The 26700-nt window shown below is 41.6% G+C and overlaps 2 protein-coding genes across 2 annotated transcripts; both read right to left on the bottom strand.

Annotated features, from left to right (window-relative positions):
* Positions 1 to 2693: 2693 nt before the first annotated feature.
* mosmoa (modulator of smoothened a) lies at positions 2694 to 17937 on the bottom strand. The gene is made up of 3 exons (XM_061089804.1): positions 17073 to 17937; positions 7967 to 8179; positions 2694 to 4412 (listed from the first exon to the last, which is right to left on the bottom strand). The coding sequence occupies exons 1-3, from the start codon at positions 17176 to 17178 to the stop codon at positions 4228 to 4230; spliced, it is 504 nt and encodes a 167-aa protein (XP_060945787.1). The 5' UTR covers positions 17179 to 17937; the 3' UTR covers positions 2694 to 4227.
* Positions 17938 to 20407: 2470 nt separating this feature from the next.
* Positions 20408 to 25470, bottom strand: LOC133022781 (cytochrome b-c1 complex subunit 2, mitochondrial). The gene is made up of 14 exons (XM_061089679.1): positions 25402 to 25470; positions 24015 to 24092; positions 23725 to 23874; positions 23555 to 23619; positions 23387 to 23443; positions 23166 to 23290; positions 22835 to 22932; positions 22631 to 22688; positions 22137 to 22232; positions 21856 to 22055; positions 21647 to 21727; positions 21489 to 21565; positions 21217 to 21373; positions 20408 to 20743 (listed from the first exon to the last, which is right to left on the bottom strand). The coding sequence occupies exons 1-14, from the start codon at positions 25432 to 25434 to the stop codon at positions 20660 to 20662; spliced, it is 1359 nt and encodes a 452-aa protein (XP_060945662.1). The 5' UTR covers positions 25435 to 25470; the 3' UTR covers positions 20408 to 20659.
* Positions 25471 to 26700: the final 1230 nt, after the last annotated feature.

Below are 26700 nucleotides of genomic sequence, written 5' to 3'. Positions count from 1 at the left end.
CATGAACTTTGGAAAACGTCCAGAAAATCGAGTCTGGATGTTCTCCGGAGTTTTCCTTTCACAAATGAAGAACGCAGAGTCGGCCTTCATCGCTCCAAGCTCTCAGATCTCATCTTTCCATGTTGACATCTTCGTCGGACGTGTATCACTCCTTTTATAGCTCCTGAGATATTTGTGTTATAAATGTACAGATGTCGATGGATGTCTGAAATCTTGCTCAACTCCACTCAAATGCTGCAGGTCAGGAGGTGCAGTCCTGGGCGGAGTGGTGTCTTATCTTCAGCTGCATACCTCCAGTGAGATACTGACTTGCTCCACTAGATGAAGGCATAAATAAACAAATGAAAACACCCTTTTTTTGGAACAGAGAATCGAACCTTGCCCCTGGATCTCTGCGCTCACTTGTGTAACTGTAAGAAATGTGTTTTCTTGAGAGATGGAATGAAGCTTAGATTTGATTGAATGCCCAGTTTAAAAAAAAAAAAAAAAATCAAATCGCTTTGGAAACCGAACAAGGTCAGTGTGAAGGACGCAACCACTGCACAACCTCTGAGAAAGTAAACTTCTCTCATCCATGGGTTGAATCCTAACGTATGTGATCAACTGATCCTTACTACAAAGGAAAAGAAGATGTTAATAGTACAAATAAAAAGCTTCAACATTACTGAAATAATTTCTCCAAATAGCCCCGACAGCAATAACTTAAAAATAGAGGAATATACAAAGGAAGATTCTGCCTCAGTTGCTCATGAATCCTGAAGCAGCTTTCAAACTGTTGTTCTCTGAAAACACACACAGCTCTTCAGTGACGCATCCCTGTCGGCTGCCCTTGGATCACATTTGTTTTTTCTGATTTAATTAAGTCGGAGTAAAAAGACTATTGGGGCCACATCCTGTAGAAGTAACATCGTGACTCAAGGTTAACACCTTAAGCAAAATTCAGCTCTGATCAAATGAACTGATCTGTAAGAGCCGTTTAGATCCGCCGCGTCCTGTTAAATAAGCCCAATAAACCACTCAGACTGTGTCAGAGTCACGCACACCCATGTTTTTCTCTTTTTATTCAGTGATAAATAATTTCCTATGATCATAGGCTTTATGTGTAGACATCCGATCAAGGCAAGAGACAAAATTAGAGGGCACACATTGCCACCATTAGAAAATAATAGCAGAAACAAAAACAATGAGGTAAGAAGTTCTCTTTTTTTATACATGTGTGGTGCTTCTACTTCTGTTACCTATACTGTTGAATGCACAGTGCTTCCTAATACAGAAATCCTGCCTCTTGTGTCTGTACATTATCAAACAAAAACATGTCATGGCACAATACTGAACCTCCCAAAGACAGGGCACTGCAGAGGGGACAGATTAGCAGTATACATCGTCAGACTGAGTGAGAAAAGCTGAACAGGAAAACAGAAATACCAAACAAAACTCTTAAGACTTAGCAACTGAACTCTGTGACTGATTCAACACACAGACACACTCACACACACACACACTCACACAAACACCCTTTTAAGACCAGATCTGCCTGCCAGTAGCGTGTCAACACGCACAGTACAAACAGACGTGTGAGATTTACTGTGTATGTGGGGGAGGTGAAACTAAATTCATCTTAAACCGTCTTAATAACCAATTCATATCTCCATTTATTTTTTAAGCATAAATGCAAAATACTATTAGTTAAATAATAAATTAGTTGATCAACAGAAGAATTAACACTTTTCTTTTGACTGAATAATCATTTTAAATGAACAAAAAAACATTACAGCTTCTCAAATGTGAGGGTTTGTCTTTGTTGAACAGAACTAAACAAGACATGTGAAAATAACAAGTCGAGAGTTATACTATCCTTTCACTACTTTAGTGAGTTATTGATAAATTGAGAACATGACGAGTAGATTAAACGATAATGATATCTTATCATTAGTTGTAGTTTTATGTGTAAAAACTGAGAACAGCTTGGTCGGATCTGAAGGAAGCACTTTTTTTTCCATATTAAATGCATGTCAGGACATTTGCTTACGAATGTGTAAAACAAAACAAAAAATATGCTTATTCCTCCAGAACTTTCAACGATCATTCTCCTTTGTCAATAGATTATATTTGATCCATATTTGACAAATGCTTGCAAATTAAATTTTGTATTTATGATCATTAGTGAATTGAGTTATTTTGTCTTTAAAGGATCTTGAAAGTGTTGTTATAAGGAACAAGGAAACCAGGCACAACCTTGGACACCTGAAGAAGGGAAGAGTTACTGAAATGTTGGGTGAGCTGAACAAGGCCTGGCGCTCTGGAGAAGAGTTGTGTGACGAGTTTTAATTTCACTGGACTTGCACTGACACTCACACTGCTCTGCACATCACTGTGTTTTCCCTGAAGTTAGAAAATATGGAAAAATTACAATGGAATTTCAAAAACAAATATGGAGCCTGGAGCAGGTTTTTTGGTTTTGCAATGGGCAGTTTTTCCACTTTTCTGAGGTTTATTAATGTGAAATGAATTGAATGTGCAACATTTGTGGAAGTTAGTCATTTCAGACAATTTTGAGCAAAAATTTACATATTTATCATTTACGATAAATTGAATCCCTCTTTGGGCTTTTGGTGGAAGCATCACCTTGGGCTGCAGGAACCTTCAACGGACAATTTAATTATTATTAATTAATTAAAGAAAAAAATAGTCAGTGAGAAACAGTGAAACAATGAGTATCAGCCCTAGTGTGTGGATCTACACGGTGCAGACAGTGAGGTGGTTGTGTGTGTAAATGTGTGTTTGCGTGTGTTTGTGTGCGTGTTACATTCACAGGCCTCAAGAGCAGCACAATGAGGCACAGCCCCGTGCACGGACCTGACCGGCAGTCCCAATGCCTTCACCGACAAAAACAAACAAAAAACAAATGCTCCTGGCTCGGTTCTTTCCTGTCTGACATTAAAGGAGAATACCACCAATCCTCAGCATTCACGTGTTATTTTCACACCATTAATAATAACTACACACCTTCTGTTGGTAAATGTCAATACTGTCGTACAAGTTCACCTAAATGTAACACCGCAGAGATGTACATGTTCGAGAAATACTTTGAAGGTCACTGTGCTTGTGCCTGAACTTATCTACAAATACAAGAGGTGTGTTTATGTCCAGGTGATTACTCTCTAAATTCACAGTCTAATAGTTATTGGCAAACGGTGTTCATCAGTATCTTGGGTTACGCCGTCTACACTCATTGATAGATTATTGCTGTCCATATAAATAAGTATGGTTGGTCTTGCATTGAGTGGCATTCTCCTTTATGGTACTTGACTTCCACGTACTGTTGCCCACGGGGGTCACCCCTCGTTGTCACCTGCTCCTGAGCTGGAGTTGGTTGGAGACAATACAGAGGGGGTGCATCTTGGCCGACCTCTCTCTTCCACAGCAGACCCCGTGTGTCGGGCCCAGACAGCTGGGACCACAGCTGCTTTCGCCGACCACACCTGGGGCCCTGGGATGCAACCGGCGAGAATAAACCCTGCTCTTAAGCCAAGCTGGCAGAAACCCCTCCCCCCAAATATCCCCTCAAAGATTTAGTTCAGTGAACCTCAATTACACTCAAACTACTTCAGTGGAAAGGCGGCAGGGGGGGGGGTGGAGGAGAGAAAAAAAAAAAGGAACACAAAATGTACAACAACAGAAAAACACACAACTGAAATAGCTAAGAGAAGCCAAAAATAGCAACAGGAGCAGTCGTGACGTTGCAGATGTGTGCCGAGGGCGGCGGGGGGGGGGGGTGGGCAGTGGGGAGTCGAGTCGAGGAGTGGCTGTAGCGGTCCTCAAGAAATGTGCGCCAGCATTGTGGCCGCGGTTGCCATGTCAGCGGCACATTAAGCACCCTTAGACAGAGCAAGTACAGAGACACGGCCATATTTTAAATCAACAGTGGCAGGATGCTGCGACAGCCTCAGCTGCCCCCTCTCTCTCTCCCTCTCTCTCTCTCTCACTCCTCCACCCCTTTGTGCCCACGTCCCTCTCTACTATTGTGTTCGTTGATGCCTTTTCATCTTTTAGTCGTTAGGTACTCCGTGCTGCTGCGGTCCCTTGACACATGAGCAGAGTATTCCCTGCTTCAGGCGTCGGGCCAGAGTTTGGTGTTTTTGATTTTCAGTCATTGTGTGTTTTTGTAAATCCCAATACATTTTCAGAGCCTCCTGTGTCCGTCCAGAGGCGGGCACGGTCCATTCCTCAGCCCGGGAGGCAGACTTTGCCGGCAAACAGCAGTCCCACTATGGTGAAGAAGATGGAGAGGACGAATAGCACGTACGAGGAGCCGACCACTGTGTTGTTGGGCAGCTTGTACGGCTGACCTCCCACCTCGTTGATATAGAAGCCTATAGGGAAGATGAGTGCCGCCATACAGAAGAGGATCACTGGATGAGGGAGGAGCGAGAGAGAAAGTTAGTTTATGGCACAAAGACAATTCTGCACAGACAAATAACTTGACTCTTCTGATATGTCTAATTATATCAGTATTCAGTATATATATGTTTTTTAATATGCAATAATGTCGTAAGCAGATAAGTGTTTTTGTATTTGTCAACATCATTCATAACACCTCTTGTGAATACCCATAAGTGGAGAAAACCAGATCATGTTTATATCTGGCTATAACTGCATTATACCTTTTAACAAAAGCACTTCTTAAATGTCTCTTCTTATGAATGTTGAAAAGGAGCACATCAAGTACAGCGCTACTAAATCCAGGGATGAAAACATCTGACTTCAGCCTTTGTTTAAGTCTTTGTTCTCCACACAAGATGCGGAACCTTCTCAACATATGCTGCCCGAAGTGAATTCAATTTTAGCAACTTCATTAGTGAGATGCAATAGAGCTTGTCAAACGACTTTGAAGCAGCTGTTACACTTAGCAGAGGCACGGCGGGCACCGAGATCAGTGACTCCGCCTCACGGTTTGTCGGGAGATGAGAGAGAGTCCGACGCACTGTGACACACGTTGTTCTGTCGAGTAGCATCGATGTGACTTTAAGGTTTCGACAATGTATTTCAAAATAGGGAACATGCCACAGGTTATGCAATGAAGCTGAACAACAAAGCTGCAGTGTAGATATATTGCTTAACATAATGTCAGGATATAAAGTAACCAGGTTGTTAACACAGATTTCAAGAGTAACTGTATTTCTTACGTGCATGTAAACCCACTGACGACACTGAAATCTGTATTAAACCCAGTGGGATCAATTAGTGTGCTGACAACATGCTGAGAATCACTGCAGGCATAATAGACAGCGCACTAAAAAAAAAAAAAAAAAAGGCCACGCTGTGATGTTCTGCACAGCGGGAGTCGGGTTCGTTAGTGAGAGGGGGGTGAAGTCGGTACAAAGTCTGTGACTGGATAACAAAGTGGTCACTAATTAAAAAGCCTCTTTTTCTCTCTCCCCCGTCACCGTAGGAAGATGTTATTCTGAAGGTTCAAGTTCAGCTGCGAGTCCACTTACGTAACGCTCGGTGACGTTAAACGGTGAGACTTCTGAGAATCACGGGCAGAAATAGCTCATTTTTCGATGAAAGGGCACAAAGGATGTTTATTCTGCTTTAGACAATCACTGAGTCCTGCTCGTCTGCAACAGTGAACATGCAGCAGGAGAATGAACTTAACTGCACTGTGACATGTTACGTTACTATTGTGTGCTTGATAAATTCTAAACGTCAATCAGATTAGTGTAAAGCAGAATTACAGGTATAGGTAGCACTGAGTATGACAGTTCTTTAAAGTCTACTGTGGCTGCATCAAATTATTTTGGTCACATCCACGGTGTGTGAGCCATTTGGTGACAGCTCATGAGAATATTTTTAGCTTTCTATTTTTACCCATCTTTCAGAGCTGTCCAGTACCTAAGGGATGATTTCTCCTGGTCTCAAACATCTCAGTGCTGTCGCCATTAACAGTTTGTTACCTACAACGGTGAAATCTCTTATTTTCACAATTATTCAGACCAGACCCTTTGTGCCGCACATTGGCCTCAATGACAGCTTAGTCTCAATATGATCTGCAGACCTGTAATTGCCCAGTGAATTCCATCATTAGTCTGAGTGGATCCTCTCAGGCTCTGTCCCAATGAAAGGAAAAAGTATCTGAACTGTCATCTTCAGGTCTCTACAGATTGCAGGTGTTGAAGTGTGAATGATAACCCCCGTCTCAGGTCACATGCACACTAGGGCAAGTTTTGATCAAGGACCTCTCTGCATTTGGCTGCATTCATCCTTCCCTCCATTTTGACCAGCCTCCCTGTCACCACCATGCTTCACTGTATGGACAGTATTAGCCAGGTGATGAGCAGTACCTGCTGCTACAGATATAAGGTGTGTGGTGTTCTCTCCTCCTTTATCAGGTAAACTTTTAATCCCCAACACTGGGGAAATAGTCAGCAACTCAAGTCAGATGTAGATCCTTATAAGTAAGCGTAACGGGGGGTCAAGCTAGCTCGCTTTGTAGCACAGGTGCCCTGAATACAGAGGCTGTGTGTTCGGCCTTGAACCAGCACCCACTAATCCCCCACTCTCTCTCTCTATTTCACACGCACAGTCATGTCAATAAAGGCAAACTGCCCCGCAAAAAATATTTCATAACCAAAGTCATTGTTTCATTCCAGTCACATTCAGGGACAAGCACAATCCATATTGAAGTAAACTGGAATTATCCTTTAAGGCAACAGTGCTCCTGGGAACAGTCGAAGCTTTACTCTCCACAATGTCATCACAAAAGTGTCTACGGGGAGTTTCCAGGACTTCCTGGCTTGGTTTTTGTCCTGACATGCAGTCTGCATTGTGGGACACTTAACTAAGTCAACCAATCAAATTTGCCACAGGTTGACTCCTGTAAAACTGCAAACACCCCATGGATTAATAAAAAAAAAATAGGATAGAACTCAGCATAAATCAACTGCCACGGCAACGGTAATGGATGGATAAATGTGCATTTTTTTTCATTTACAATTAAATCTTTAACAAGAAAATATGTTCATCCTTTAAAACTGTATTTAAAGCAAAATAACTGTACAAACAAAAGAAGCTAAGCCAGGGAGAAAGATTTGATCTAACTGGGAAGACTGGGGTCGGGACGTCATGAAACTGGGATTCATTGGATGTTTGCAAGTGATTAAGAGAAGCTACGAGAACTAACGATGAATCTGCATTTAGTTTGGCCGGCAAAAGAGAGATTTGAAGCTTGTAAAAATCCTCGGGCAACTTTTCACACAAAGACGTCACAGTGTCGTGAAAAATGCACCAAGCTTTGAAACAATCACACAGTACAGAGCATTGTGGCTTCAAATGCCACTGCTCCATCTGTACCAGTGTGCTTGAGGCCATCTACTGCCTTAACTAACCAATCAAATGTCATCCTCCCACACATCCTTATTAAAACCAACCCAGCCACAGAGCATGAGATGGATGCAGAGTTATTATTGGTGCTAGAAGTGTTTTGGGGGGGGGGGGCAGCAAGCGTTCAAGGTAAAGAGGAAGAGAACACACTGTGGCACATAAGCCACCCACTCAGGTACCAGACGAGCTGCATTACTAAATAAATCAGCTTCAGGGAGCAAGAGGAGTCATCACGCATGCAAAAGAAACACACACACACACACACACACACTCATTAACATACTCACAAACAAATACACACGTCAGTCTTGTAAACACAAACACACAGATGTCCTGCATATAGCCACGCTTAAAATTGTAAATTACGAGGGAATAACTAAACCAAAACCATTTTCCCAACAGATTCAGCCGCATCTAAGAGACCATATGCATGGATATACTAATGTAGTAAAGATTATGTCAAGACAGATGCAGTGAGACAGAGAGGAAAGTGAGAACGCTCCGGAGGAACTGTGCTGACAGCGAGTCTAGTAAAGCAGAACTCTTTGCCTGTCGAGTGAATGTCTCTGTCTCGTTCACTTACTGCCAGTGAAGGCAATCCAGCGGGCGTATTTGGTGGCTTCTCTGCGCCAGTGTGATGCCACCAGCAGCCCGCAGGTGACTGTGAGGGAGATGATGCCCATGATGATGAAGAAAAGTGTGGTGACCCACTCAGGGGGCAGCCGCGGTGGGATGCAGGTCCGGTCTCGGCCGTGGATGGTCTGACATTGCCGGACTAGACCGACCGTAAGGGCACCTGCAGAGAGAGGAGGATTGTTGATGAAGTTTCAGTCAATTATTTGGACATTCTAACACACATTAGGCCTTCGATCCCATCTAAGTTATTCTGAGCAACACCTGTAGAATTACCTGTATAAATTGCATATTCGTTTTCGTTGTTTCCGTAAGTGCAAGCAGACAGAGCTGCTAACCAGTGTTTAGACCACAGCAAGTTCAAGGTAATTACAGTTTAAACAGCCTGTAGAGCTCACAGTATACACATCTGAAAATGAAAAGAATAAACTAGGAAGAAAAACGATTATAGTCTCCTACAGAAGACAAACAGTGGAGTGATGATTCAGTGCCTCAATTAATGATATGGTCCAGGGAGGGAAGACCACAGCATAGCAGCTCATCTCTTGTAGAGTGAAAGAGGAACAGGTGAAGAAGGGAAAATGGAAACGAGAGAGATGCTCCGTTCATTTGTCACCACTTCAGTGCTTGCTATAGGAGCTGGGACTTGCTTTCTTCACACTAGTGGGCCCAATTATGCCAGTGGCCAACATTTCTTCTTGCACTTCTACGCTCAGGAAGAGAAGGCGAGGACTAAATCAATCCTGCCAATTACTGAATATATCCCACGCAGGTGAGACACTTTATACAGACACAAAATCTGAAGGATTTGCTGTAAAAGCAGAAGAATTGGCAGCAGCTTTAAAAGGGTCAATAATCACTGTATATACACTGCAAATGAGGGTCTTCCATACTAGCATATAACCACCAACTCTTCTCTTCCTGAGTGTGAAGGCCAGGACTCATAGCAGGAATAGCCTCAGTTGGTGCAGCCACTCTGGAGAGAAGCCAGTCAATTAGAGCACATCCTCAAGGGAAATTCAACCAGAGTAAGCAGAACAGCATCACATCACTCTGGACTCTGCTGATCACAGATCTCTAAGGTACGAAAGGGGTGGGTTGGTTTTTGGATGGCAGATAGCTGAACTATTTTTATATCAGCATGGTTTACGTACATGTTCAGTCATGTTTATGAGTCTTCCCACCCTGACTCATTCCATATCCTTCCACAAAGGTTCAATAGATTAAACACCGATGAAATTTCAAACCTTCTAGGCAGACCAAAACAACAACCCATTCACCAACAAGATCATGAAGTCAAACCGTGAATCAGCCGCTGGTCATAAAGTACGCGAGCTGGAATTTCTGAAGGTCAAGTATGAAACGTCCCAAAACCAGACATTTTATAACCAATCTGTTATGATCCCTGTGTTTGCAAACAATGGTTATATGATGTCGCTAACAAAAACCTCTGAGTCTAGACCACTTGGAACAAAGAAAGCAAAGCTTGTGAGAGAGAAGTGTTCGTGTTCCTCGGGAGGTGTGGTGGGCTGTGCAGGTTGTCCCCAGGAAATCCTGTCCCTTTTAATAACACCCAGTGAAAGCAGTGCTTTTAAAGCAGCAACCAAACACAAACTCAACCCTTCCAAACCCACACACACAATGTCACTGGTTCAATAGAGACGTCTTGGGAGTCTGTATAGGTTTGTGAGTATGTAACCTATATAAGCTGCAGAACTAAAGGCTTTACATTTCCTGCTACAGGCAGAAACACCTACCTTAGAAAGAACTTACACCCCACTCATAAACAGACTGACATCTGAGCAAACTTATTTTTGCAGTGTTTTCTGCCTTCAGTTTTTACCTTATCTGTGTTATCCTCTGAGACAATACAGCTCTCCTTGTGAAGAATTTGTGTAATAACAGCCAAAAGAAAACAATGGAGATCATAGCTAAAAAATGTCACCTGAAGGACCCAAGAGCTTACTCGACAGCCTGTTCCTAAAGTCGGTGCAACATTACAGAGTCACCTTGAACAAATTACGGAACAGGAGGTCAGCAGGGTTAAGAAAGCAGGGACTAGTGCGGGGAACAGGAGAGCATTAGGCAAACGTTTTATAGCTATGGCTAATGGCACCGGTTTATGACCATTTCTTCCGAATCCCCTGGCCTCCTGCTGTTTCACTAGCTCTTTGTCGAATTCTTGGCCTGCAGCAGGCAGACATGAGCCGCTTTCAAACTTTGAGCTCCACCGCTCCTCCGAATTTTCACCGGAGGAGGTGCATGTGTGAAGGCAAAGATCAGAGTGAGAGGCGCCGGATTATCTGCGGACTTTGTCCATTTGGACTCCTGGTATGAAGTACGTAGCAAGTCAGGAAAAATCACTTGATCCCCGCAACAAGGTTTTAACGTCACCTACTGCCCCTGCCTGCTGCACCCGGGTGTTCCACCTCTCGCCTGAATAATGCAGAGGATTTGTTACGGTTGTGAACACCTCTATGCAGAGAACCTCCGACTGTTATGTTATTGTTACGTGCTGGACTATTTCTGTGTCTCCAATGGCTAGCAGGGAATGTATCCCGGACAATCAATAGTCCAATATATGACAAACCCCTTCCTCACTCTCATATAATTGCAGGAGGAGGGGCAAAGGTCATCATGGGGTTGGGTTGGCGCTCTTTGAATAACTACCCCAAGGGAAACGTAAATTGTGCCTTCCATTTTTCATGTCAGCGTCCTATCGCATCACTCTGCTATAGCAAAAGGATGCAATGTTTCATTTACAGACAAAAATAAGTAATTCTCTATTATGAGGCCCAGCTCAATTTAACGCCTCCAACATGCTGTTACCCTGCAGTCAGCTCCGCACTCACTATGATCTAAACACTCCTCACACCAGGTCTTAGACCAAATGAGAGGAAATGAGGGCCGTGTCTGCTCATCTTCAGCAGGGTGATGCTGTCATTAGCAGAGCAGAGGGAGTGCTGCTGTTTGTAAGTTTCGGGTGATGAGTCAAACAAGCCTCTGAACTTTGGTGGGCGGCAACAACAGCTGCTTGTTCGGCCGCTGCTGCTCGAGGCTTTGCCGGCGCCCACTTGCATTGTAGGGGCACCAGAGCAAAGCCTTATGTGGTCCAAACTCGAATACCAAAAGTTAAGGACAAACCCTGGCAGAATGAGTTACATGCAAGAAACAACCTCTGAAATAAATACAAATTGAACTAATGTCCAGTGTTTAGCAGCAGACGACCGAAGAGATCATCCTCGCCGTGCTACAGGCAAAGTATGACGAACATTACTTTGTAAAGTAAGAGGAAATGTTAAATGAAAAGTGCTAACAGATGAACTGCTGATTTACAAGAAATGAATCTGTTTTACTGTCACGTTGTCCACAGTCAGCTTTCTCTTTATAGACTGGTGTTGATGAAATATGCTCACAACTGTGTCTCAGTTGCCTTATCTCCTTTAAAGAAATTATCAAATTTTGCTGTCATGCAATTCCGTGTGGAGGAACTTTAGCAAAACATATGACAATGCATTTTGGAGGGGTAATACAGCAATATGTTGAGTCATTTGTTTGGGAGTGTATGCTATGACATAACTGGAATTGTGTGTTTTTGATGCTTGTTAAAGAGCATTGTACTCCCACAACCAAAGTACATCTGTTTAAATTCTAAGCACCCAACAAGATATACATATTTAATTGGATGAAAATAAAATCTGGTCGCCAACTCACTCCTACTGAAGATTAAGCACAAGAGGGAGACTTTCAGTTATTGTCAAACAAATTCTGAGCATGACAACCTGCAGCGAGATTAAGTGACAGAAGGGAAATAAGTTAAGTAAGAAGCAGTTGAAAAGTCCCAAACTACAGACAAAGAAATACCTGCTGCAAGTAAATAAATGTTGATTCATGAGAGTATCGGCTCGAGCCCAATCGATTTATGGTTTGACTGATAAATATCAGCCAATATTAGCCTTTCACAGATTTATTGATATCTGGTTCAAGATTTGCCAAAAAAGTGCAAATATGAACATATATATTTTACAGAGTTAACATTACGGAATGTATTTATGTTAAATTTGTACACTCAAAGATACGCTTGTTTTCTTATTTGAAGTTCTATATATTTGGCTACGTTTGTGTTTTCTCTTTATTTATAGTTATGTCTTACAAAGCGTAGAGTTAAACTCTAAATATTACATATACAAACAAACATATTAGCAAATCAATATATACCCAAAATGATTTACTCGGTAATAGCCCGTGTTGGCATATGCCCGCAAAATCCATATCACTCAGGGCCAAGCTGTTATTCCTTTTTGAAATTTGTGCATCAGAATTACATTTTTCTGGCCTGTAAATGGAATCTACGTTCAGTTCTGAATCGGTACAGAAGGTTCTGTCCTTGCCCGTCGGTGAAACAGGCTGGACTGAAGTCAAAACTGCCGGCTCTGCAGCTGAGGAACTCGATAATATAGGCTGGGCCTGGTTTCAGTGGCTTTGTATCAATGACACACTGTGTCCTTGTGCTTTGAAAGGGGATACTTAAAATAACACAACTTAGTATTCTCCTGTTTCGTTTTCATTTCAATTTTCACACAATGTCAGACTCAGACGATAACAGTAGTAGCAGTTTTGCAGCAGCAGTGATTATTTTAAATTTTTTCAGTCTTTTTCATCCATTTATCGATTATAATGTGCTGAAATGTGATTATTTTTCAGTGAGTCACTTATTCAATCAACTAAAGACTAAAGCTAATATGACTAATACGTAGAGTTTGTCTACTCCAGTGTCTGAGAATCCATTTATTATTTTTATTCTGATACTATCTAGGTGTCTCTGACTGAGATCTGATAGCTCTGTCCAGCTCATGTCGATGCCTCTGTATTTGCATGGGTCACAAAATTAACAAGTTGATAAATTTAAAAACAAAGATGAACATGGGTAGAATTTGGTAACTCTCTGTCTGTAGGTGTGCACATGTAGATGTTGTGTGAGGATTGACAGCGCACTTGCAACTACACTTGTGTTCAGTGTTGTCATAATGCACCTTAGACCACATCTAGAGATGGTTTGGCCAATTGGATCAAATCCATTCTCAATGTGTCTTGGGAGCATTTACATCTCTACTTTCATGTGATGAAGCACTTTTAGAGTGCTATCCAATCTCCAAAAACATGGTTTAATGCCAGGAGTAAATGGTGGAGGAGTTTTTTGGGCACAATGAAAACTCTGGCACTGACATCATCTGCAGCAGGATGTTGGAGCTGATGCAGCTCCTCAGTGCTAAGTGGATAATCTTTACAGATAGGAGGAATATATCATTCTCCTCGCTTTTTATGCTTAACCGGAAAACTCTTGTGTCTTAACTCATCCTCTGGGATAAGAAAACATCAGAGTTCTGTGGTGCTGCCCAGCCTGCCACTGTTGCTCTTGTATTACTCTGCATACAACTCAGGAGCTAAAATGATTATAGCCATTTAACTGACAACATGGAGGTTGACTCAGGGTTTCTCGACTGATGCACCGACTCATCAACTGCTAAAGGAAGAGCACTAGTAAATAACATAGACTTAAGGGCAATAAATATCCTCCACTGTGGAGAAAAATGTGGGGTTATTTACAACCACTGACAATAGGATGCTAACGTGGAAAAAGCCTTGTTTCATGGCTAAAGAAACTGCTTGCTTAAGAAGCGAAAGAGTCACTATATCACTTTGTAACATTCACCAACAGCTTCATTCAAATGCACTTTGCAATAATCTCAGGCTAAAGCAATGTTGGACCAGTTCGTGTATGTACTTCATTTGTAAACAGAGAGTGATTTCTAGTTGAGTTAATTATAATGCTGTGGGTTTTAAAATAATAAACTGAACTAGGACAGAGGTTAAAAAATCAGGTGTTAGAATATTTGCACAGATGTAACTTTGTGAAATGGTTTGATGCAGAAATTGCAGGTTTTATTAAAAGAAACCTACATGAAAAGGTGCTATATTTGAAACCCTGTCACTGTCACTGGCCTTGGATGCAGGAGCTGTTATGAAAGCTACTCTGTGCCTGGATGTGATTGTATGTAGCATTTTTAATTGTATGCGTGTGTGTGTGTGCATACAGAGTGCTTCAGAAGTTATTCAAGCGCTAGAAAATAGCATCAACTGTGGGAACAAGTATCTGTAGGAGGGGCAGTCATCGGCAGAGCTGCTGAGAATCAAAGTTTTTGTCTTGATAATACTGAAACAATGGCTTTGTCTTGAAACTCAGCACAGGAAATAAACCTAGGTCGTTACTCCCTGAGGATATCACACTGAAGTGAGAACAATGTCATAGATCAACATTTTATCTAAAGCAATGACAATCATTAGTGCTTTCTCTTAAAGTGTGTCGTCTTTCTGAGTGTTTGACTTTCTGTGAGTCAAACCTTGGCCTAAAAAGGTTCAGGACTAAATTACTGTGCTGTTTGTTTTCTTATGTGCCCTTACTTCAGTAAAAAGCTTTGATCAAATCACTTGATCAAAACAGGAGCCAAACACCCCCCACTCCCTTAGCAAAGTCAGCTTGTGTTGGTGATAACTATTTGCCCTGGAGAAAATTTCTGTTTCTCTGAACATGTCTCTTGCTCTGAGTACAAAGACGACCCACGGGGCAGATTGCCAAGAAAGCTGGGAACCTGAGGTCAGCTAATTGGTGATAATACAAAAATCAAAAGGCTCTTTTTTCATGATAGCTTCAAATAAAGCAGTAACTGTACTTAGAATGGGGTTGAAAAACGAATCTGTCCGCGGTCAATAGTAATTTATTAACAATTGCAAATACTGCAAGAAATGTGGCTCTTATTAGATTGAATCCCATTAAGCAGCTGTAATAGAGAGGCAAGAATCGGCTATTTGAAATGGAAGTGTCCAAATTAACAGAAGACAGCGAAACAGAGCTGCAGGCAGAAACTATCAAAAGTATTCAATATGCCCTGCACCACCTTAAACAGGTCAAGACAAGATGAACTAAAAACAGTCTCTTCCTCTCTGAAGTTGCCAGAAACACAGAGATATGAGTTTAAGATCATCGTTTTGAAATGTGCAACCATCCAACGAACATGCTAGCATTTATAAAACACAGTTATAAGCTCAGGCGTATAATTCCAATGGTGCAGGCAATTTGTGAGAGGTTCTTGCTTTTCATCCCTTAGAAGAATGTTGATTCCACGACACTTTCTGTGAAAATTGACTTGTTCAATTCAATTATTAATGCTGATTAAATAGCTCAGACACCAGTAGTTTTGGAATTTAAGGTGCACATAATTCACATATAGTAATTTTCCAATCCAAAGTGGCTGTTACGAGACCTCCTTGCTATCAATGCCCTACGAAGTTAGAAACATTACACACTGAGCAAGGTGACTTGCAAAATAGTTGTTTGTCTTTATAACCCAAACAACAAAGAAAAGGTCAATTTCTCTACCATTTTACTACACATTCTCAAAATGATGCGGGGAAAGAAAACAGTTTGAGGGAGATGTACGACAGGGGTCTTGCACATCTGTGTCTTATAAACCCACCCAAGACAAGTCCCTCCACAATCATCAAAGAGAGGTGAGAAACCTGCGAGGGGAAGTGAGAACAGAGACAGCAAGGTGGAGGCCGGTCGCTGTACAACATCCACGCTTACTGCAAAATGGGCAGGATAAGTATAGACAAAAGTTCATGAAGGTACACAGCTGTGGACCTTAGCATTCAGTTACCATGCACTCTATTTGTGGCTGTAGAGCACTACTTATAGATGAACTGGGCCTTAATATTCAAAAGGTTGTCTCCAATTGTCTAATAAAACTTAACATCCATTCTTGCATTGCAATAAAATCCTCTACCATGCATTGTGGAGAACGCCCTTGTTTCCTTGGTACCCTTGCGTTCAAAAAATTGCTTATGCCGTTGAGCTAATACAGTCTGGATGTGTATTGGTGGATGATGAACCCTCCCTGACCCAGATACTAAGCTGTCATCCTGCAGAGGGAACAAAGAGGAGCAGCTGTCTATCAATAGCCTGAATGTATTCTCAGGACTGACACAAATAAAACAAGAAGACCACCAGCATGTGCTCCAATCCGAAACTCTGCAGGGGCCGCCACGAATAAAAAAAAAATTTTAGCCTCGGTTCCTTGAGTGATCTCAGATTAGATTGATCACACGACAAATGTCAATTTGCAAGTATAACCCTAAGCCACTATTACTTTTTGAGCTGAAATGATTAGTTCCATTATCAAGTAAGACATCTGAGAGAAATTGGGCTGCAAAAACCAATGTTAGGCTTGATCACTTCACTTTTATAATAGAGTAATTTAATCAGAATAGCCTAAAGCACAGTGAGAAATCATCACCGTGTTATTTTTTATCAAGAGTTGAAAATAACAAAATATTTCAATTATTAGGACACACAAACAAAAATAGCTAATTCACCGAAGAACCTGGTGTAATGTTTGATTGATAATATCAATCAATCACAAATTGTAAGCACTTCTTTCTCTACAACTAATAAATCGACAAAGCACTTCAGCAACAGTTTTATGCTAATCAGTCTGTTTCCATCTCCTCTATTTGAGGAAGCCTTGTTTTCCTCTGTTCTGCATCATTGAAATTAGATGTCTCTTGGTTTTGGAAGCAAACAAAAAAGAGCAATTCGAGGATATCACTTTGGGATCTGACAAATTGTATTTGGGTGTTCTGTTTTCGTCTCTGATATGTTTTAAGCTAAACTATTGACCTAAAGTCGTGAAAAAAACGCAATAAGTTGCAGTCCTCGAACCAACAGAGAAGCACAGAGCTCATCGGTGACAATTATGAGATTGTATCACTACTCTTAGTACGATTAACACTAACATGAACTGAAAACACTGCTGTGGAGGACAAAAGCTGTTACTGCAGATGAAACACACAATGGGACACATCTTTGTTGTGGTGATAATCTGCTGCCAAGTAGGAGCACAGTATTGTTTGGGACAAGTGTAAGAACTCCTGCTGAAACGCACAGAACCAAAAAAGAGCAAGCCTTTGCACTGGAGCTGTGACTTTCGTTTGTTTACCTGCCGATTCACCAGTGTTGATCCAGTCCGGGTTTGCAATACTGGCTATTGCAAAGATATCTGCAGCCAGAAAGAGGCACCCTGAAATGATCGTGAGTTTATCCATGTCTCCAGACGAGGAAGCGGTGAGTGACGGGGGGAAGGAAAGTGTGACCCCGAGAGTGGAGCGACCCAGGGCGGGCTGCTATCTGTCCGAGCTCGGCCCCCTCACCAGGAGCCCGCTGCCGGGGTTCCGCTGTGCATTCTGCAGCAACGCTAGCTCCTTCGCGTCGGGCAAGCGAGAGCCTCCAGCTACACAAGGCTCACATGCGACACACAAAAGCATCACATCTCAAACGCAACGTCGGTGTCCAGTGGGGTAGAACAACAGCTCGCTCGAAGCCAGGTCCCGGAACCAGCTTGTGTTGCCTTTCGTATCCGTTTAGCAGCAGCAGCAGCAGCATCGGGTACAGTTGCGGCTAGCGGGGAGCTAGCTAGCTACTTCCCAGATTCGGCCCAGAAGCTGCTCGACGGCCAGGACTCGCATTTCAGACAAAATGTCCCCGAGGACCAGGAGGAGCAGAGCGGGTCCCCCTCACTCCGGGGGTCTTTCCAAGCCGAGGTCGAACGTTACCCGTCAGGGAAGCGAGAACCCATCACCGTCCTCCTTCTCCGCTGGAATAGCATCTGGTACTTTCAGCCCGTTAGCTCCAGCTTCACCTCCTCCTCCGCCTCCTCCTCTCCGCCGTCTCCTCCTCCTCTTCTCCGGGCAGGACAGAGGACACAAGCCGCCTGTACGTGCTCCGATGTGGACGGTCGCGTTATTGTTTTGCTCTCCAGCCGTTTCTCCTCCGTTAGCTCAGCCTCCTGCTCCTCCGCCGGATGACATCAGGCGAACACCCCCACCACCAAGCACACAGACACACACAACTCACGTTGGGGGGGGGGTCGGGCAGGGGCGGCTCCTGGTACAGGCGACATAGGCGGTTGTTGGCAGGACTTCAACCACCTATTAATTGCACAATATCTAATAATATGTACATTTAAAAACAAAAATGAACTATGACCATTTCAAATTGAATATAAAAAAAATTTAAATTAAAAAATTAAATCAAAAAAATTAAATTAGAAAATTAAATAAAAAAATTAAATTAAATAAAAAATGTTTTAAAAAGAACTGCGTTCACATCCTGCGCAGAAACCTAATGCGCACATCCTGCGCAGAAGACCATTGTGGACAAACTGCACAGAAGCCCATTGCGCACATCCTGCGCAGAAGACGATTGTGCAGGAATTGGGCGTGCAGTTTTTTTTATTAATTTAATTTAATTTAATTTAATTTAATTTAATTTAATTTAATTTAATTTAATTTAATTTAATTTAATTTAATTTAATTTAATTTTTCTTTTTCTTTTTCTTTTTCTTTTTTTAAATTTAATTAATTTAAATTTACATAGTGTAATATATTTTGCAATTAATAGGTGATCCTGCCAATTTTAAGAGTTCAGTATATTGCTGGCACGAAGATAAGAAATATTGGGGTTCGAACCCTCCACCTTCGTGTTGAAGACCACTCTACCCACTAGGCCAAACCGCCTGTTGACTTTCGAGAGGAACTAAGCACGATCAGAAGATGGACAAGTTATCGTGTGTGTACACACTTCAGAAAAAATATTTTCTACTTTACTACCTTACTTAAAAGTTACTTTTATATTTTTGGATTTTAGATACTGGAGGATTTAACATGCTTTAAAAACCTATTGTTAGAGAATAACCCAGTAGTTTCCAAACTTGTCTTCTGACGCCTTACAAGAATCACAGTCTGCTGCTGCTGGTTTCCATGTGATATCCTGAGGCTGCCCCCTGCTGGCTGCTGGGTTCATCTGCTGCTCTTGCTTGGTTTGTGCAGCTTGTGATTAACTAAAGCTGTCCATAAAAGAAAATCTTTATTATCCTTCAAGGGCATTTGATTTTTTGTTTGTAGTGTGAAGCTAATGAGGTGTTTTATAAAGATGTGATCGAAAACCTCAGACCAAGTGAATCCACTTTATTTCAGCATGAACAGAAAAAAAAGAGGGAGTTTCATTTCACCGTTAGCAGCACAACATACTTCTGGATTTTCCTTTCATTCCATGAAGGTTACTCTATCTCTTCAGTTACTAATAAAGCTCTGTTCAGTTAGACACACAAAGGGATATAAGAACTGGGGTTAATGAAAATGCAAGAGAATTCAAAAGCAACACAACTTAGTCCTCCCAACGTTACACTAAGTTTTACTCAACCTGCGTCCCTGAAATTCAAGTATGTGTCCCTTCTGTATTTCCAAAAACACTTTTAGCATTTTGACACAAAACACTGGCATGAAAATTAATTAAACATGGACACTACAGGGGTATATCAGGCAGTCCATACCCAACATACTATATTGCCATCTTTCTGCAGCAGGAACCTGAGAAACGAGAATGCATAACACATGAGTATCATTACTTAGGTTTCCATGGCTGTGACCAAACAGCTGCACTCCAGCTGTTGTCCTGAATGAGCTTTGCTAATGAAAGAATACTGCATAGTCACATGCAGTATGCGTTGAGAGCACAGCATCCTGGTTTAAATGTTACTATCAACACATCTCTTTTAGTACTCTGTGTGCAACAAGCATACTGTGTCAAGGGTGAAAATTTAAATGAATTACACATGCAGTGTAATTAATTTTGTATTATTATAATTTTGTATTAACAGGGGAAAACTTATGTCAAAGTCATATGGATGATGGGTACCCAGTTGTAGCGATGGTGGATACTTGTGTATTCAAAACAAATGAGATGTTAACACACAACTAAGGTACTTTTACTTCACTTGAGTATTTCCATTCCTCTTCAACTTAATACTCCACTACTTGCAGAGAAATGTTGTTCTATACATCCGTAGATAAAATTGTATATTAAAAAACGGTTTTATTAAATATGATTTCCATCATAAAATTGTGAGCTGCAAAACTCAAATAGTGGTTATGCAGTACTAATAATCCAATATTATATTATATTTAGCTGACAACTTTTTTCCAAGTTAAATTTAAAATGCATATGTACTTTTATATCGCTTCTTTTAATTAATTAATCTTTCCATCTTTATACTTGGTCGACTGTTGTTACATCTGATGTTCAACATTGTATCAAAGGAAGCTTCTGCAAGACCCTGTTAACGTCATGTTTGTGCTTTTGTGTCCCCCTACTGGTTGATGAGGGGAACAATACAGTGCTTGAAAATGCTTGACGGCTGTAGATCCTCACTTCTGACAACACAAAAAACTGCAGTAATAGTTATTCTAACAAAAAAATTCAAGCAAAAAACATGTGTTATTATCTTCATAACTTTAATTTACATAGATATACAGTTAAATCGACAAAAAAAATGACAACAGAAAAATTGCATTATGATCCGGTCTCCCTGTTGGAGCTCACACGTTCTGCAGGACAGAATACAAGTGATTGGTGAGGTCAAATGAAGTGTTGCAGGAGGCCGTGGCTTTCAGGTCCTCGTTCCTCTTTTTTCAGGCAGCCAAGCACTGCATGCCCAAGTTAAAACTCAACAGTTCTTAAACTTTACTTTCATACTTCATCCACAAACGGTGTATTGCCGAGGTATCCGCTAGCTGCCATGGTCTTCTTGCCATCAACAAATTTCTTCGCAGCCTGTAGAGAGATGAGAAAGATCATTTTAATGTGAGGAAACATTTTGGGTCAAAAGAAACAATTCTGCTGCCTTTTCAGGAGGCAACAGCCTTAAAGTAAGAACAAATCTGAAGTTTAATGATTCAGGAGAGAAACTGCAAATGAACCACTCATCAGTTCTGCAATGCATCTTTTTAAGTAAAGGATAAGGTGGCTTTACTTTGAATTTATTTGACCTAATAACATGTAAGTGGTAATTAGCTTAATCCAAATTTTTTTGGAATTTGAGTTATGAAAGTTTGTTCAGGCTGCAATAATCCAAAAAAATCTCTTCGGTATCCTCTCACAAAAACATATATACACTGAAATCAAGAATTCAATCACTCGTAAATGCCGAGTTAAAGCTAAAGCAGTGTATGTGAAAATAACCAGCAGAATGATTTCCATCGACAGTGATGATAAAAGATTGTCCTATCTGCAGTGAAAGCACTCACCTTGACCACATCATCCTGGGTGACAGTGTCTATGGCCTGGAGAACAGTCTCAGGGGGTTGGTATGCTGCAGTGTTCAGAACCTGAGCACCGATCTCCTCCAGCAGGCCCTCAGAGGTTTCTGTTGTTGACATCAGGTAATCGGCTTTCACCTGGTTTCTATGCACATACGTCAAACACATTCAACACAATCAGGACACATTCAGCACAGCAGTGAAAAGGGTACAATAACACCTGTGTGCTGTATAAAACTGTTTCTTCCCAGTGGACTTACTTTGCAGTGGTGATGTCAGCCTCTGACACGTTTCCCTCAGCCACACTTGTCACTTGAGCAATGGCAGCTTTGATCACCTGCACAGAAACATTCAGGGCAATTCAGCGTATGTCACGTTTTAAATGCATTTCTCTTGGAAGAGTGGATTGGGTAATCACCTCTCCTGCAGAATGCGCTTGTGCAATGGTATAGACACCAAATAGGCCAGAGTCCGAGTATGAGGCATTGAAGGCTGTGGCCTGTAATACAACCAGAGGTCATGTGACATAACAAAACCAAGCTCTCTGCATTTAGAGGCAATTCAACAAAGTAATCCTGAGAACAGATTGAATGCCTAATAAAAGGTATTTCTAACTTTGGTACTTACATCAAAGGGCTGTGTGGTAGCTTTGGCAATACCCTGACACAGATGGCTAGTGATGTTTGAGCCTCTCTTTACGTGTGGACCAGCTCCCAGGATTCTTTGCAGCACGGTGAAGGCATTAGCCTCTGCACTACCCGTCACACCACCCTCACTGGCAATCAGTGCATGGACCAGGTCGTCACCGGTTTGCACTCGCAGTTCACCTACGCATGCACAGAACACCATCATGAGAAACTATGCGATTTGGAAGGTGTTTGTAGTGCCTTTAAAACACAAGATTTTACCTCCACGGTACACAGATTTAACCGCAGGCGCACTGGCCCCACTGCGGGTACTGAGGAGACCCTCGCCCACCTGCCTCAGGACAGAGTGCTTCACACCTGGATGCATAAATCAGAGAGTGACGTAATCAATATACACCTGAGGTAGAAAAAAAACGCACTGTTGTGAAGGGGAAAATGCCACAAATTCCCAGCATACAAGCTGCAATATTAACATGATGTATTATCACACAGGCAAGCACACACTTGTAGCAACCCACCAATTAGTTGGTGTCATTGTTTTCTTCGCATACCAGCTTTTATTTACCGCTCAGCCTTTGACAGATGCCAAATTCAACAGTTTGGTTAAGTGTAAGCAAACACGCACACACAAGTTAACAAACTGATACCAGACTGATACAACAGCATCAAATGTAAAATGGAGTCTTGATAAGCAAAGTGTGATGTGAAAGAAAAAGCTCCTGGGAAGTGATACAGCCATACTAGTAGACACTCACCTAGTCCTACAAGAGCCATTTTGTCAGTGGTGAAATGGTCTTCGACAAAGGACTGCAGCTACAGGGGAGGGAGGAGGAGGAGACACATGTAAGAGCTATGCAAAATCTAACCTGTTGCAATCGTTCACTCTGAGAAGTCAGTTCCAAGACCATACAATGAACTATTTCCCAAAGTAGAGAAACAGAAGAAATCAAAGGTGCTACCTGCTTCGGGGAGACATGGCCGACCATGTAGTCAGGGCAATACAGAGAGTTGGACAGGGTATTTTTATATGCTGCTTCATGCAACTTCTCAATTACACCTGGGGGAGAAAAGGGAAAAGAGACCTGAATTTCAGCCGAGAAAAACAGGACAAAGACTTAAAGTGTGACGTGCCGATTCCACTGAGAATCGACCGCCTGCTCTGTAGCTAAGAGCAGCTCAGTTTCTATTAGTTAGCACAAACCTGAGATCAATTACAAAACTTGTCAGATGGGTTCAATTACTGTGTAAAAATGTATTGCTCAATGCTGACAGGTTGCTCCTGACACGAACCTATCTGAGGACACTGCTGAGCCAGAGCCCTGTCGAGCTTCACCCTGGACGTCAGGTCGGCGACCTCCCACGGTCGAAACTCCTGAGCTGTGGTCACGTCGACCAGAAACTCCAATAATGAATCTCTGGACACACAGAGACAAGAGCGGTGAGGACATACTGTGGCATCTGCATGACCTTTAGTAAAAAAGCACATCAAACTTGAAGATGGGAGCACTTACAGGTGATCTCTCAAACAGTCTGCAGTGTAGACCATGGTCTCTCGTGATGATGTCACACTGCAAGTAAACAAAAGGCAGTTGGTTCAGATTCAGTTACACTGGTATCCTCCAATTTATTTATAGCAGGACATGTAAGGACAGTCGGTGTAAGCATGCGCAGAGACTGACCTCAGGCTGCCCCCCAGTGCTTCAACACCTCGGCAGATCTTGAAGGCAGATGCCCCCTTGTTAGTCTACAAAAAGGAAAAAGTAACCATGAGCTAACTGAACATAATTACATTTTTCCCCATTTTTCCCCATGAAAGCATTGCACGTCCACAAAGTAATTCACAGGTTACCAGGTTGGCGGCCAGTCGTAGCACATGAGAGACACCCAGGTTTTCCACAGTCTCATAGCGACTCCCAGCTTTCACAAACACACCCACGCTGCTCAAGGGCGAGTAGTTCTCCAGTGATGCGACCACCAGACCGTTTGGGAGCTTTGACACCTGGAGCAGCAATGAAAGATATCCTTGTGAATTTACAGTGTAAATTTTCCTGCTACACGCTCTTCTCTTCTCTGATTAAACTTTTGATTCATTATTACAGTTCAGCCTTGGACAGGTACTCAAATGTAGATAAGTGCTACCTGGACATTTTGAGGAGGGGGAGCTGCGAGGGTTTCAGTCAGAGCCTCACTCCTCCTGGCAGCTGCATAGCAGCGTTTCTGTGGGAAGAGATGACAGCTGTGAACAACATGTCTTTGAAAGTAGTAAAGACATTCGATCGGACAAATCTTAACCTCAAAAATATCGACATTATTTGTAACCCTAATGAGTATTTGAGAGAAGGCCAGATCTGTTATCTACCAACAACTCCTTCCGTGGGTCACAAGATAAATCAAAAGGCAAAACCAGGTGACCAACATGATAGGAAATTATTAAATAATCTGTATTTTCTTATACGAAAAGCCATTAGTTCATACTATGCTCCATTTATCCTTGTTTTTTATTCCCATATTACTTGATAAATTTACCTGATTCAGGTAAAAGAAATCACTGTCTGATAAACCTGGTCAAAGCTTAAATACAAACAGTCTCTGTCTGTGCTGTTTCCACGTCGCCCAGGAATAAGAAACAAGGGGATGAGACATATTCCTCTTTATTTCATAGACCGAACAGTGGGGTAAGTAATTGACATTTAAATGTATTAAGATAAAAGCTGTCAATTGCAGCCCCAGTCTTGAGCAAAAGGAAATTATTGTTATAGAAAATGCTTATTACCTACAATCTAGATGACCATGTTGTGTATTGAATAATCGTTTTATTACCAACCCTATGTTTGCTAGTTTGACTTTAAATTACCAAAAATAGGATTCTGGTGATATTTCATTTAAAATCAAAACGACACTGTGTATTCATTTTCATCTGGAACAAACAGCGGACACTACTAGCCATCCTGTCCTAAATTAAGGTGGGAGAGGGATGATCGGAAATAACAAGTGCTAGTTATAACCTTGAAGCAAAGACCAGATGTGTGTGTGTGTGTGTGTGTGTGTGTGTGTGTGTGTGTGTGTGTGTGTGTGTGTGTGTGTGTGTGTGTGTCCTGTCAATACAGCCTGAGCCTCAGCTGTCTGAAAGTCTCCGGATAATGTCCAGGAGACTGACACAGAACCACAGGATCAGACATTGACCTTCAGGAGAACCCCACGAAGCTACAAGTGGCCAAGCTACAAAGAAACAACCTCTTGCTTTACATGCACACGTTACAAACACTTGCATCTGACTATCGGTGTAAGTGGACGATCCGGGTAGAGGGGGGGAGGGGTCACTTAACTCAGCTGTAAAATCAAAACATGCGAGCTAGCCTTACGGTAGAAAAGCCGGTGTTAGCTAGCTAGCCACCTAGGAAGCTAGCTAGCCACCGCTCTACAAAAACAGCTTAAAGAGGATTTATTGTCCAAAACCAGTGAAGTAAACCAGTGAAGTTCCCATCGCGTGTACCGGGGACACAGCTTGGGACAAGAGGGGACTCACGGGAAGACTGTTCAGGGACCGGATTCCTCTCATGACGCCTGACTCTCTCCTTCAGCCCGGTGCAGAAAGACAAACATGGCGGCGGTGCTGACGTCTTACCCACAATCCACCGCGCACAGCATAATTCACAACACGATGGATTTCTGCTGCATTTAATTTAGAAAGGAAAACTATGGAAGCCCATTTCCGCCACTCTAAAAAAATAATAATTGGTATCTCATTATTATAATACTCATAATAATAACATACTTAGTCATAATAATGAGATGCTAAGTCATAATTATGAGATACTAAGTCATAATAATGAGATGCTAGGTCATAATTATGAGATGCGAAGTCATAATTATGAGATACTAAGTCATAATAATGAGATGCTAAGTCATAATTATGATATGCGAAGTCACAATTATGAGATTCTAAGTCATAATTATGAGATAATGAGATACTAAGACATAATTATGAGATGCTAAGTCATAATTATGAGATACTAAGTCATAATAATAAGATACTATCTCATAATAATGAGATGCCAAGTCATAATAATGAGATGCTAAGTCATAATAAGATACTATCTCATAATAATGAGATACCAATTTTTTTTTCCATCACAGTGGCTGAAATGGGCTTCCATAGAAAACAGCAACTTATACAAATAATATACAGTTTGTACGATCAGGCCATCAGGTTACACAACTTGCAGTATGGACTTTGTTATTGTTACTTTGGGATATTTCTCTTTGGCCAAAGTGCTACAGCAGCTGCAGAACAGCACATTGTGCAACAAACTACAAAAGACAGGACATATTGTGTAAGACATAAAGATGCAGAATAAAAGTGAGTTGAATGTTGCACCTGCCCCAAAAACATTTAAAAAGATAAAACACTCAAAGGATACAACTCATTAAAGATGAAAAAGTAAAACTTGCATTAAAAACCTAAAAAGCAGAGTGTACATGTAAATGTACTGCACATGTGTTTTTCCTGCCTGTTTGTATTTTATTTAGAAAAACGTGAAACAACTATACACAAACTTGTGCAATAACTTATATTCACACACTCCAGACAATTAAAGTTGTTACGTCACTTGCAACGAATGTCACACTGCAGCTTTGAAAGTATATTAATATTAATCCTTACAATTTCAAAAGTGCTTCCCACAGTTCGGTGCTCGGGCCATAGACATTCAACGGATGATGTCTATCATGTATTTGATACTGCTGCCCCCTGCTGTTCATATGTAGAAACAGCAACAATTCCTCCAACAAAACAGAGTCTTAGTAATAACACAGTCAACATTGA

Source organism: Limanda limanda, chromosome 17 (genome assembly GCF_963576545.1).
Source record: "Limanda limanda chromosome 17, fLimLim1.1, whole genome shotgun sequence".
NCBI lineage: Eukaryota > Metazoa > Chordata > Actinopteri > Pleuronectiformes > Pleuronectidae > Limanda > Limanda limanda.
The sequence above is the reverse complement of the archived record's forward strand: the minus strand, read 5'-3'. Positions and strand labels throughout refer to the sequence as shown.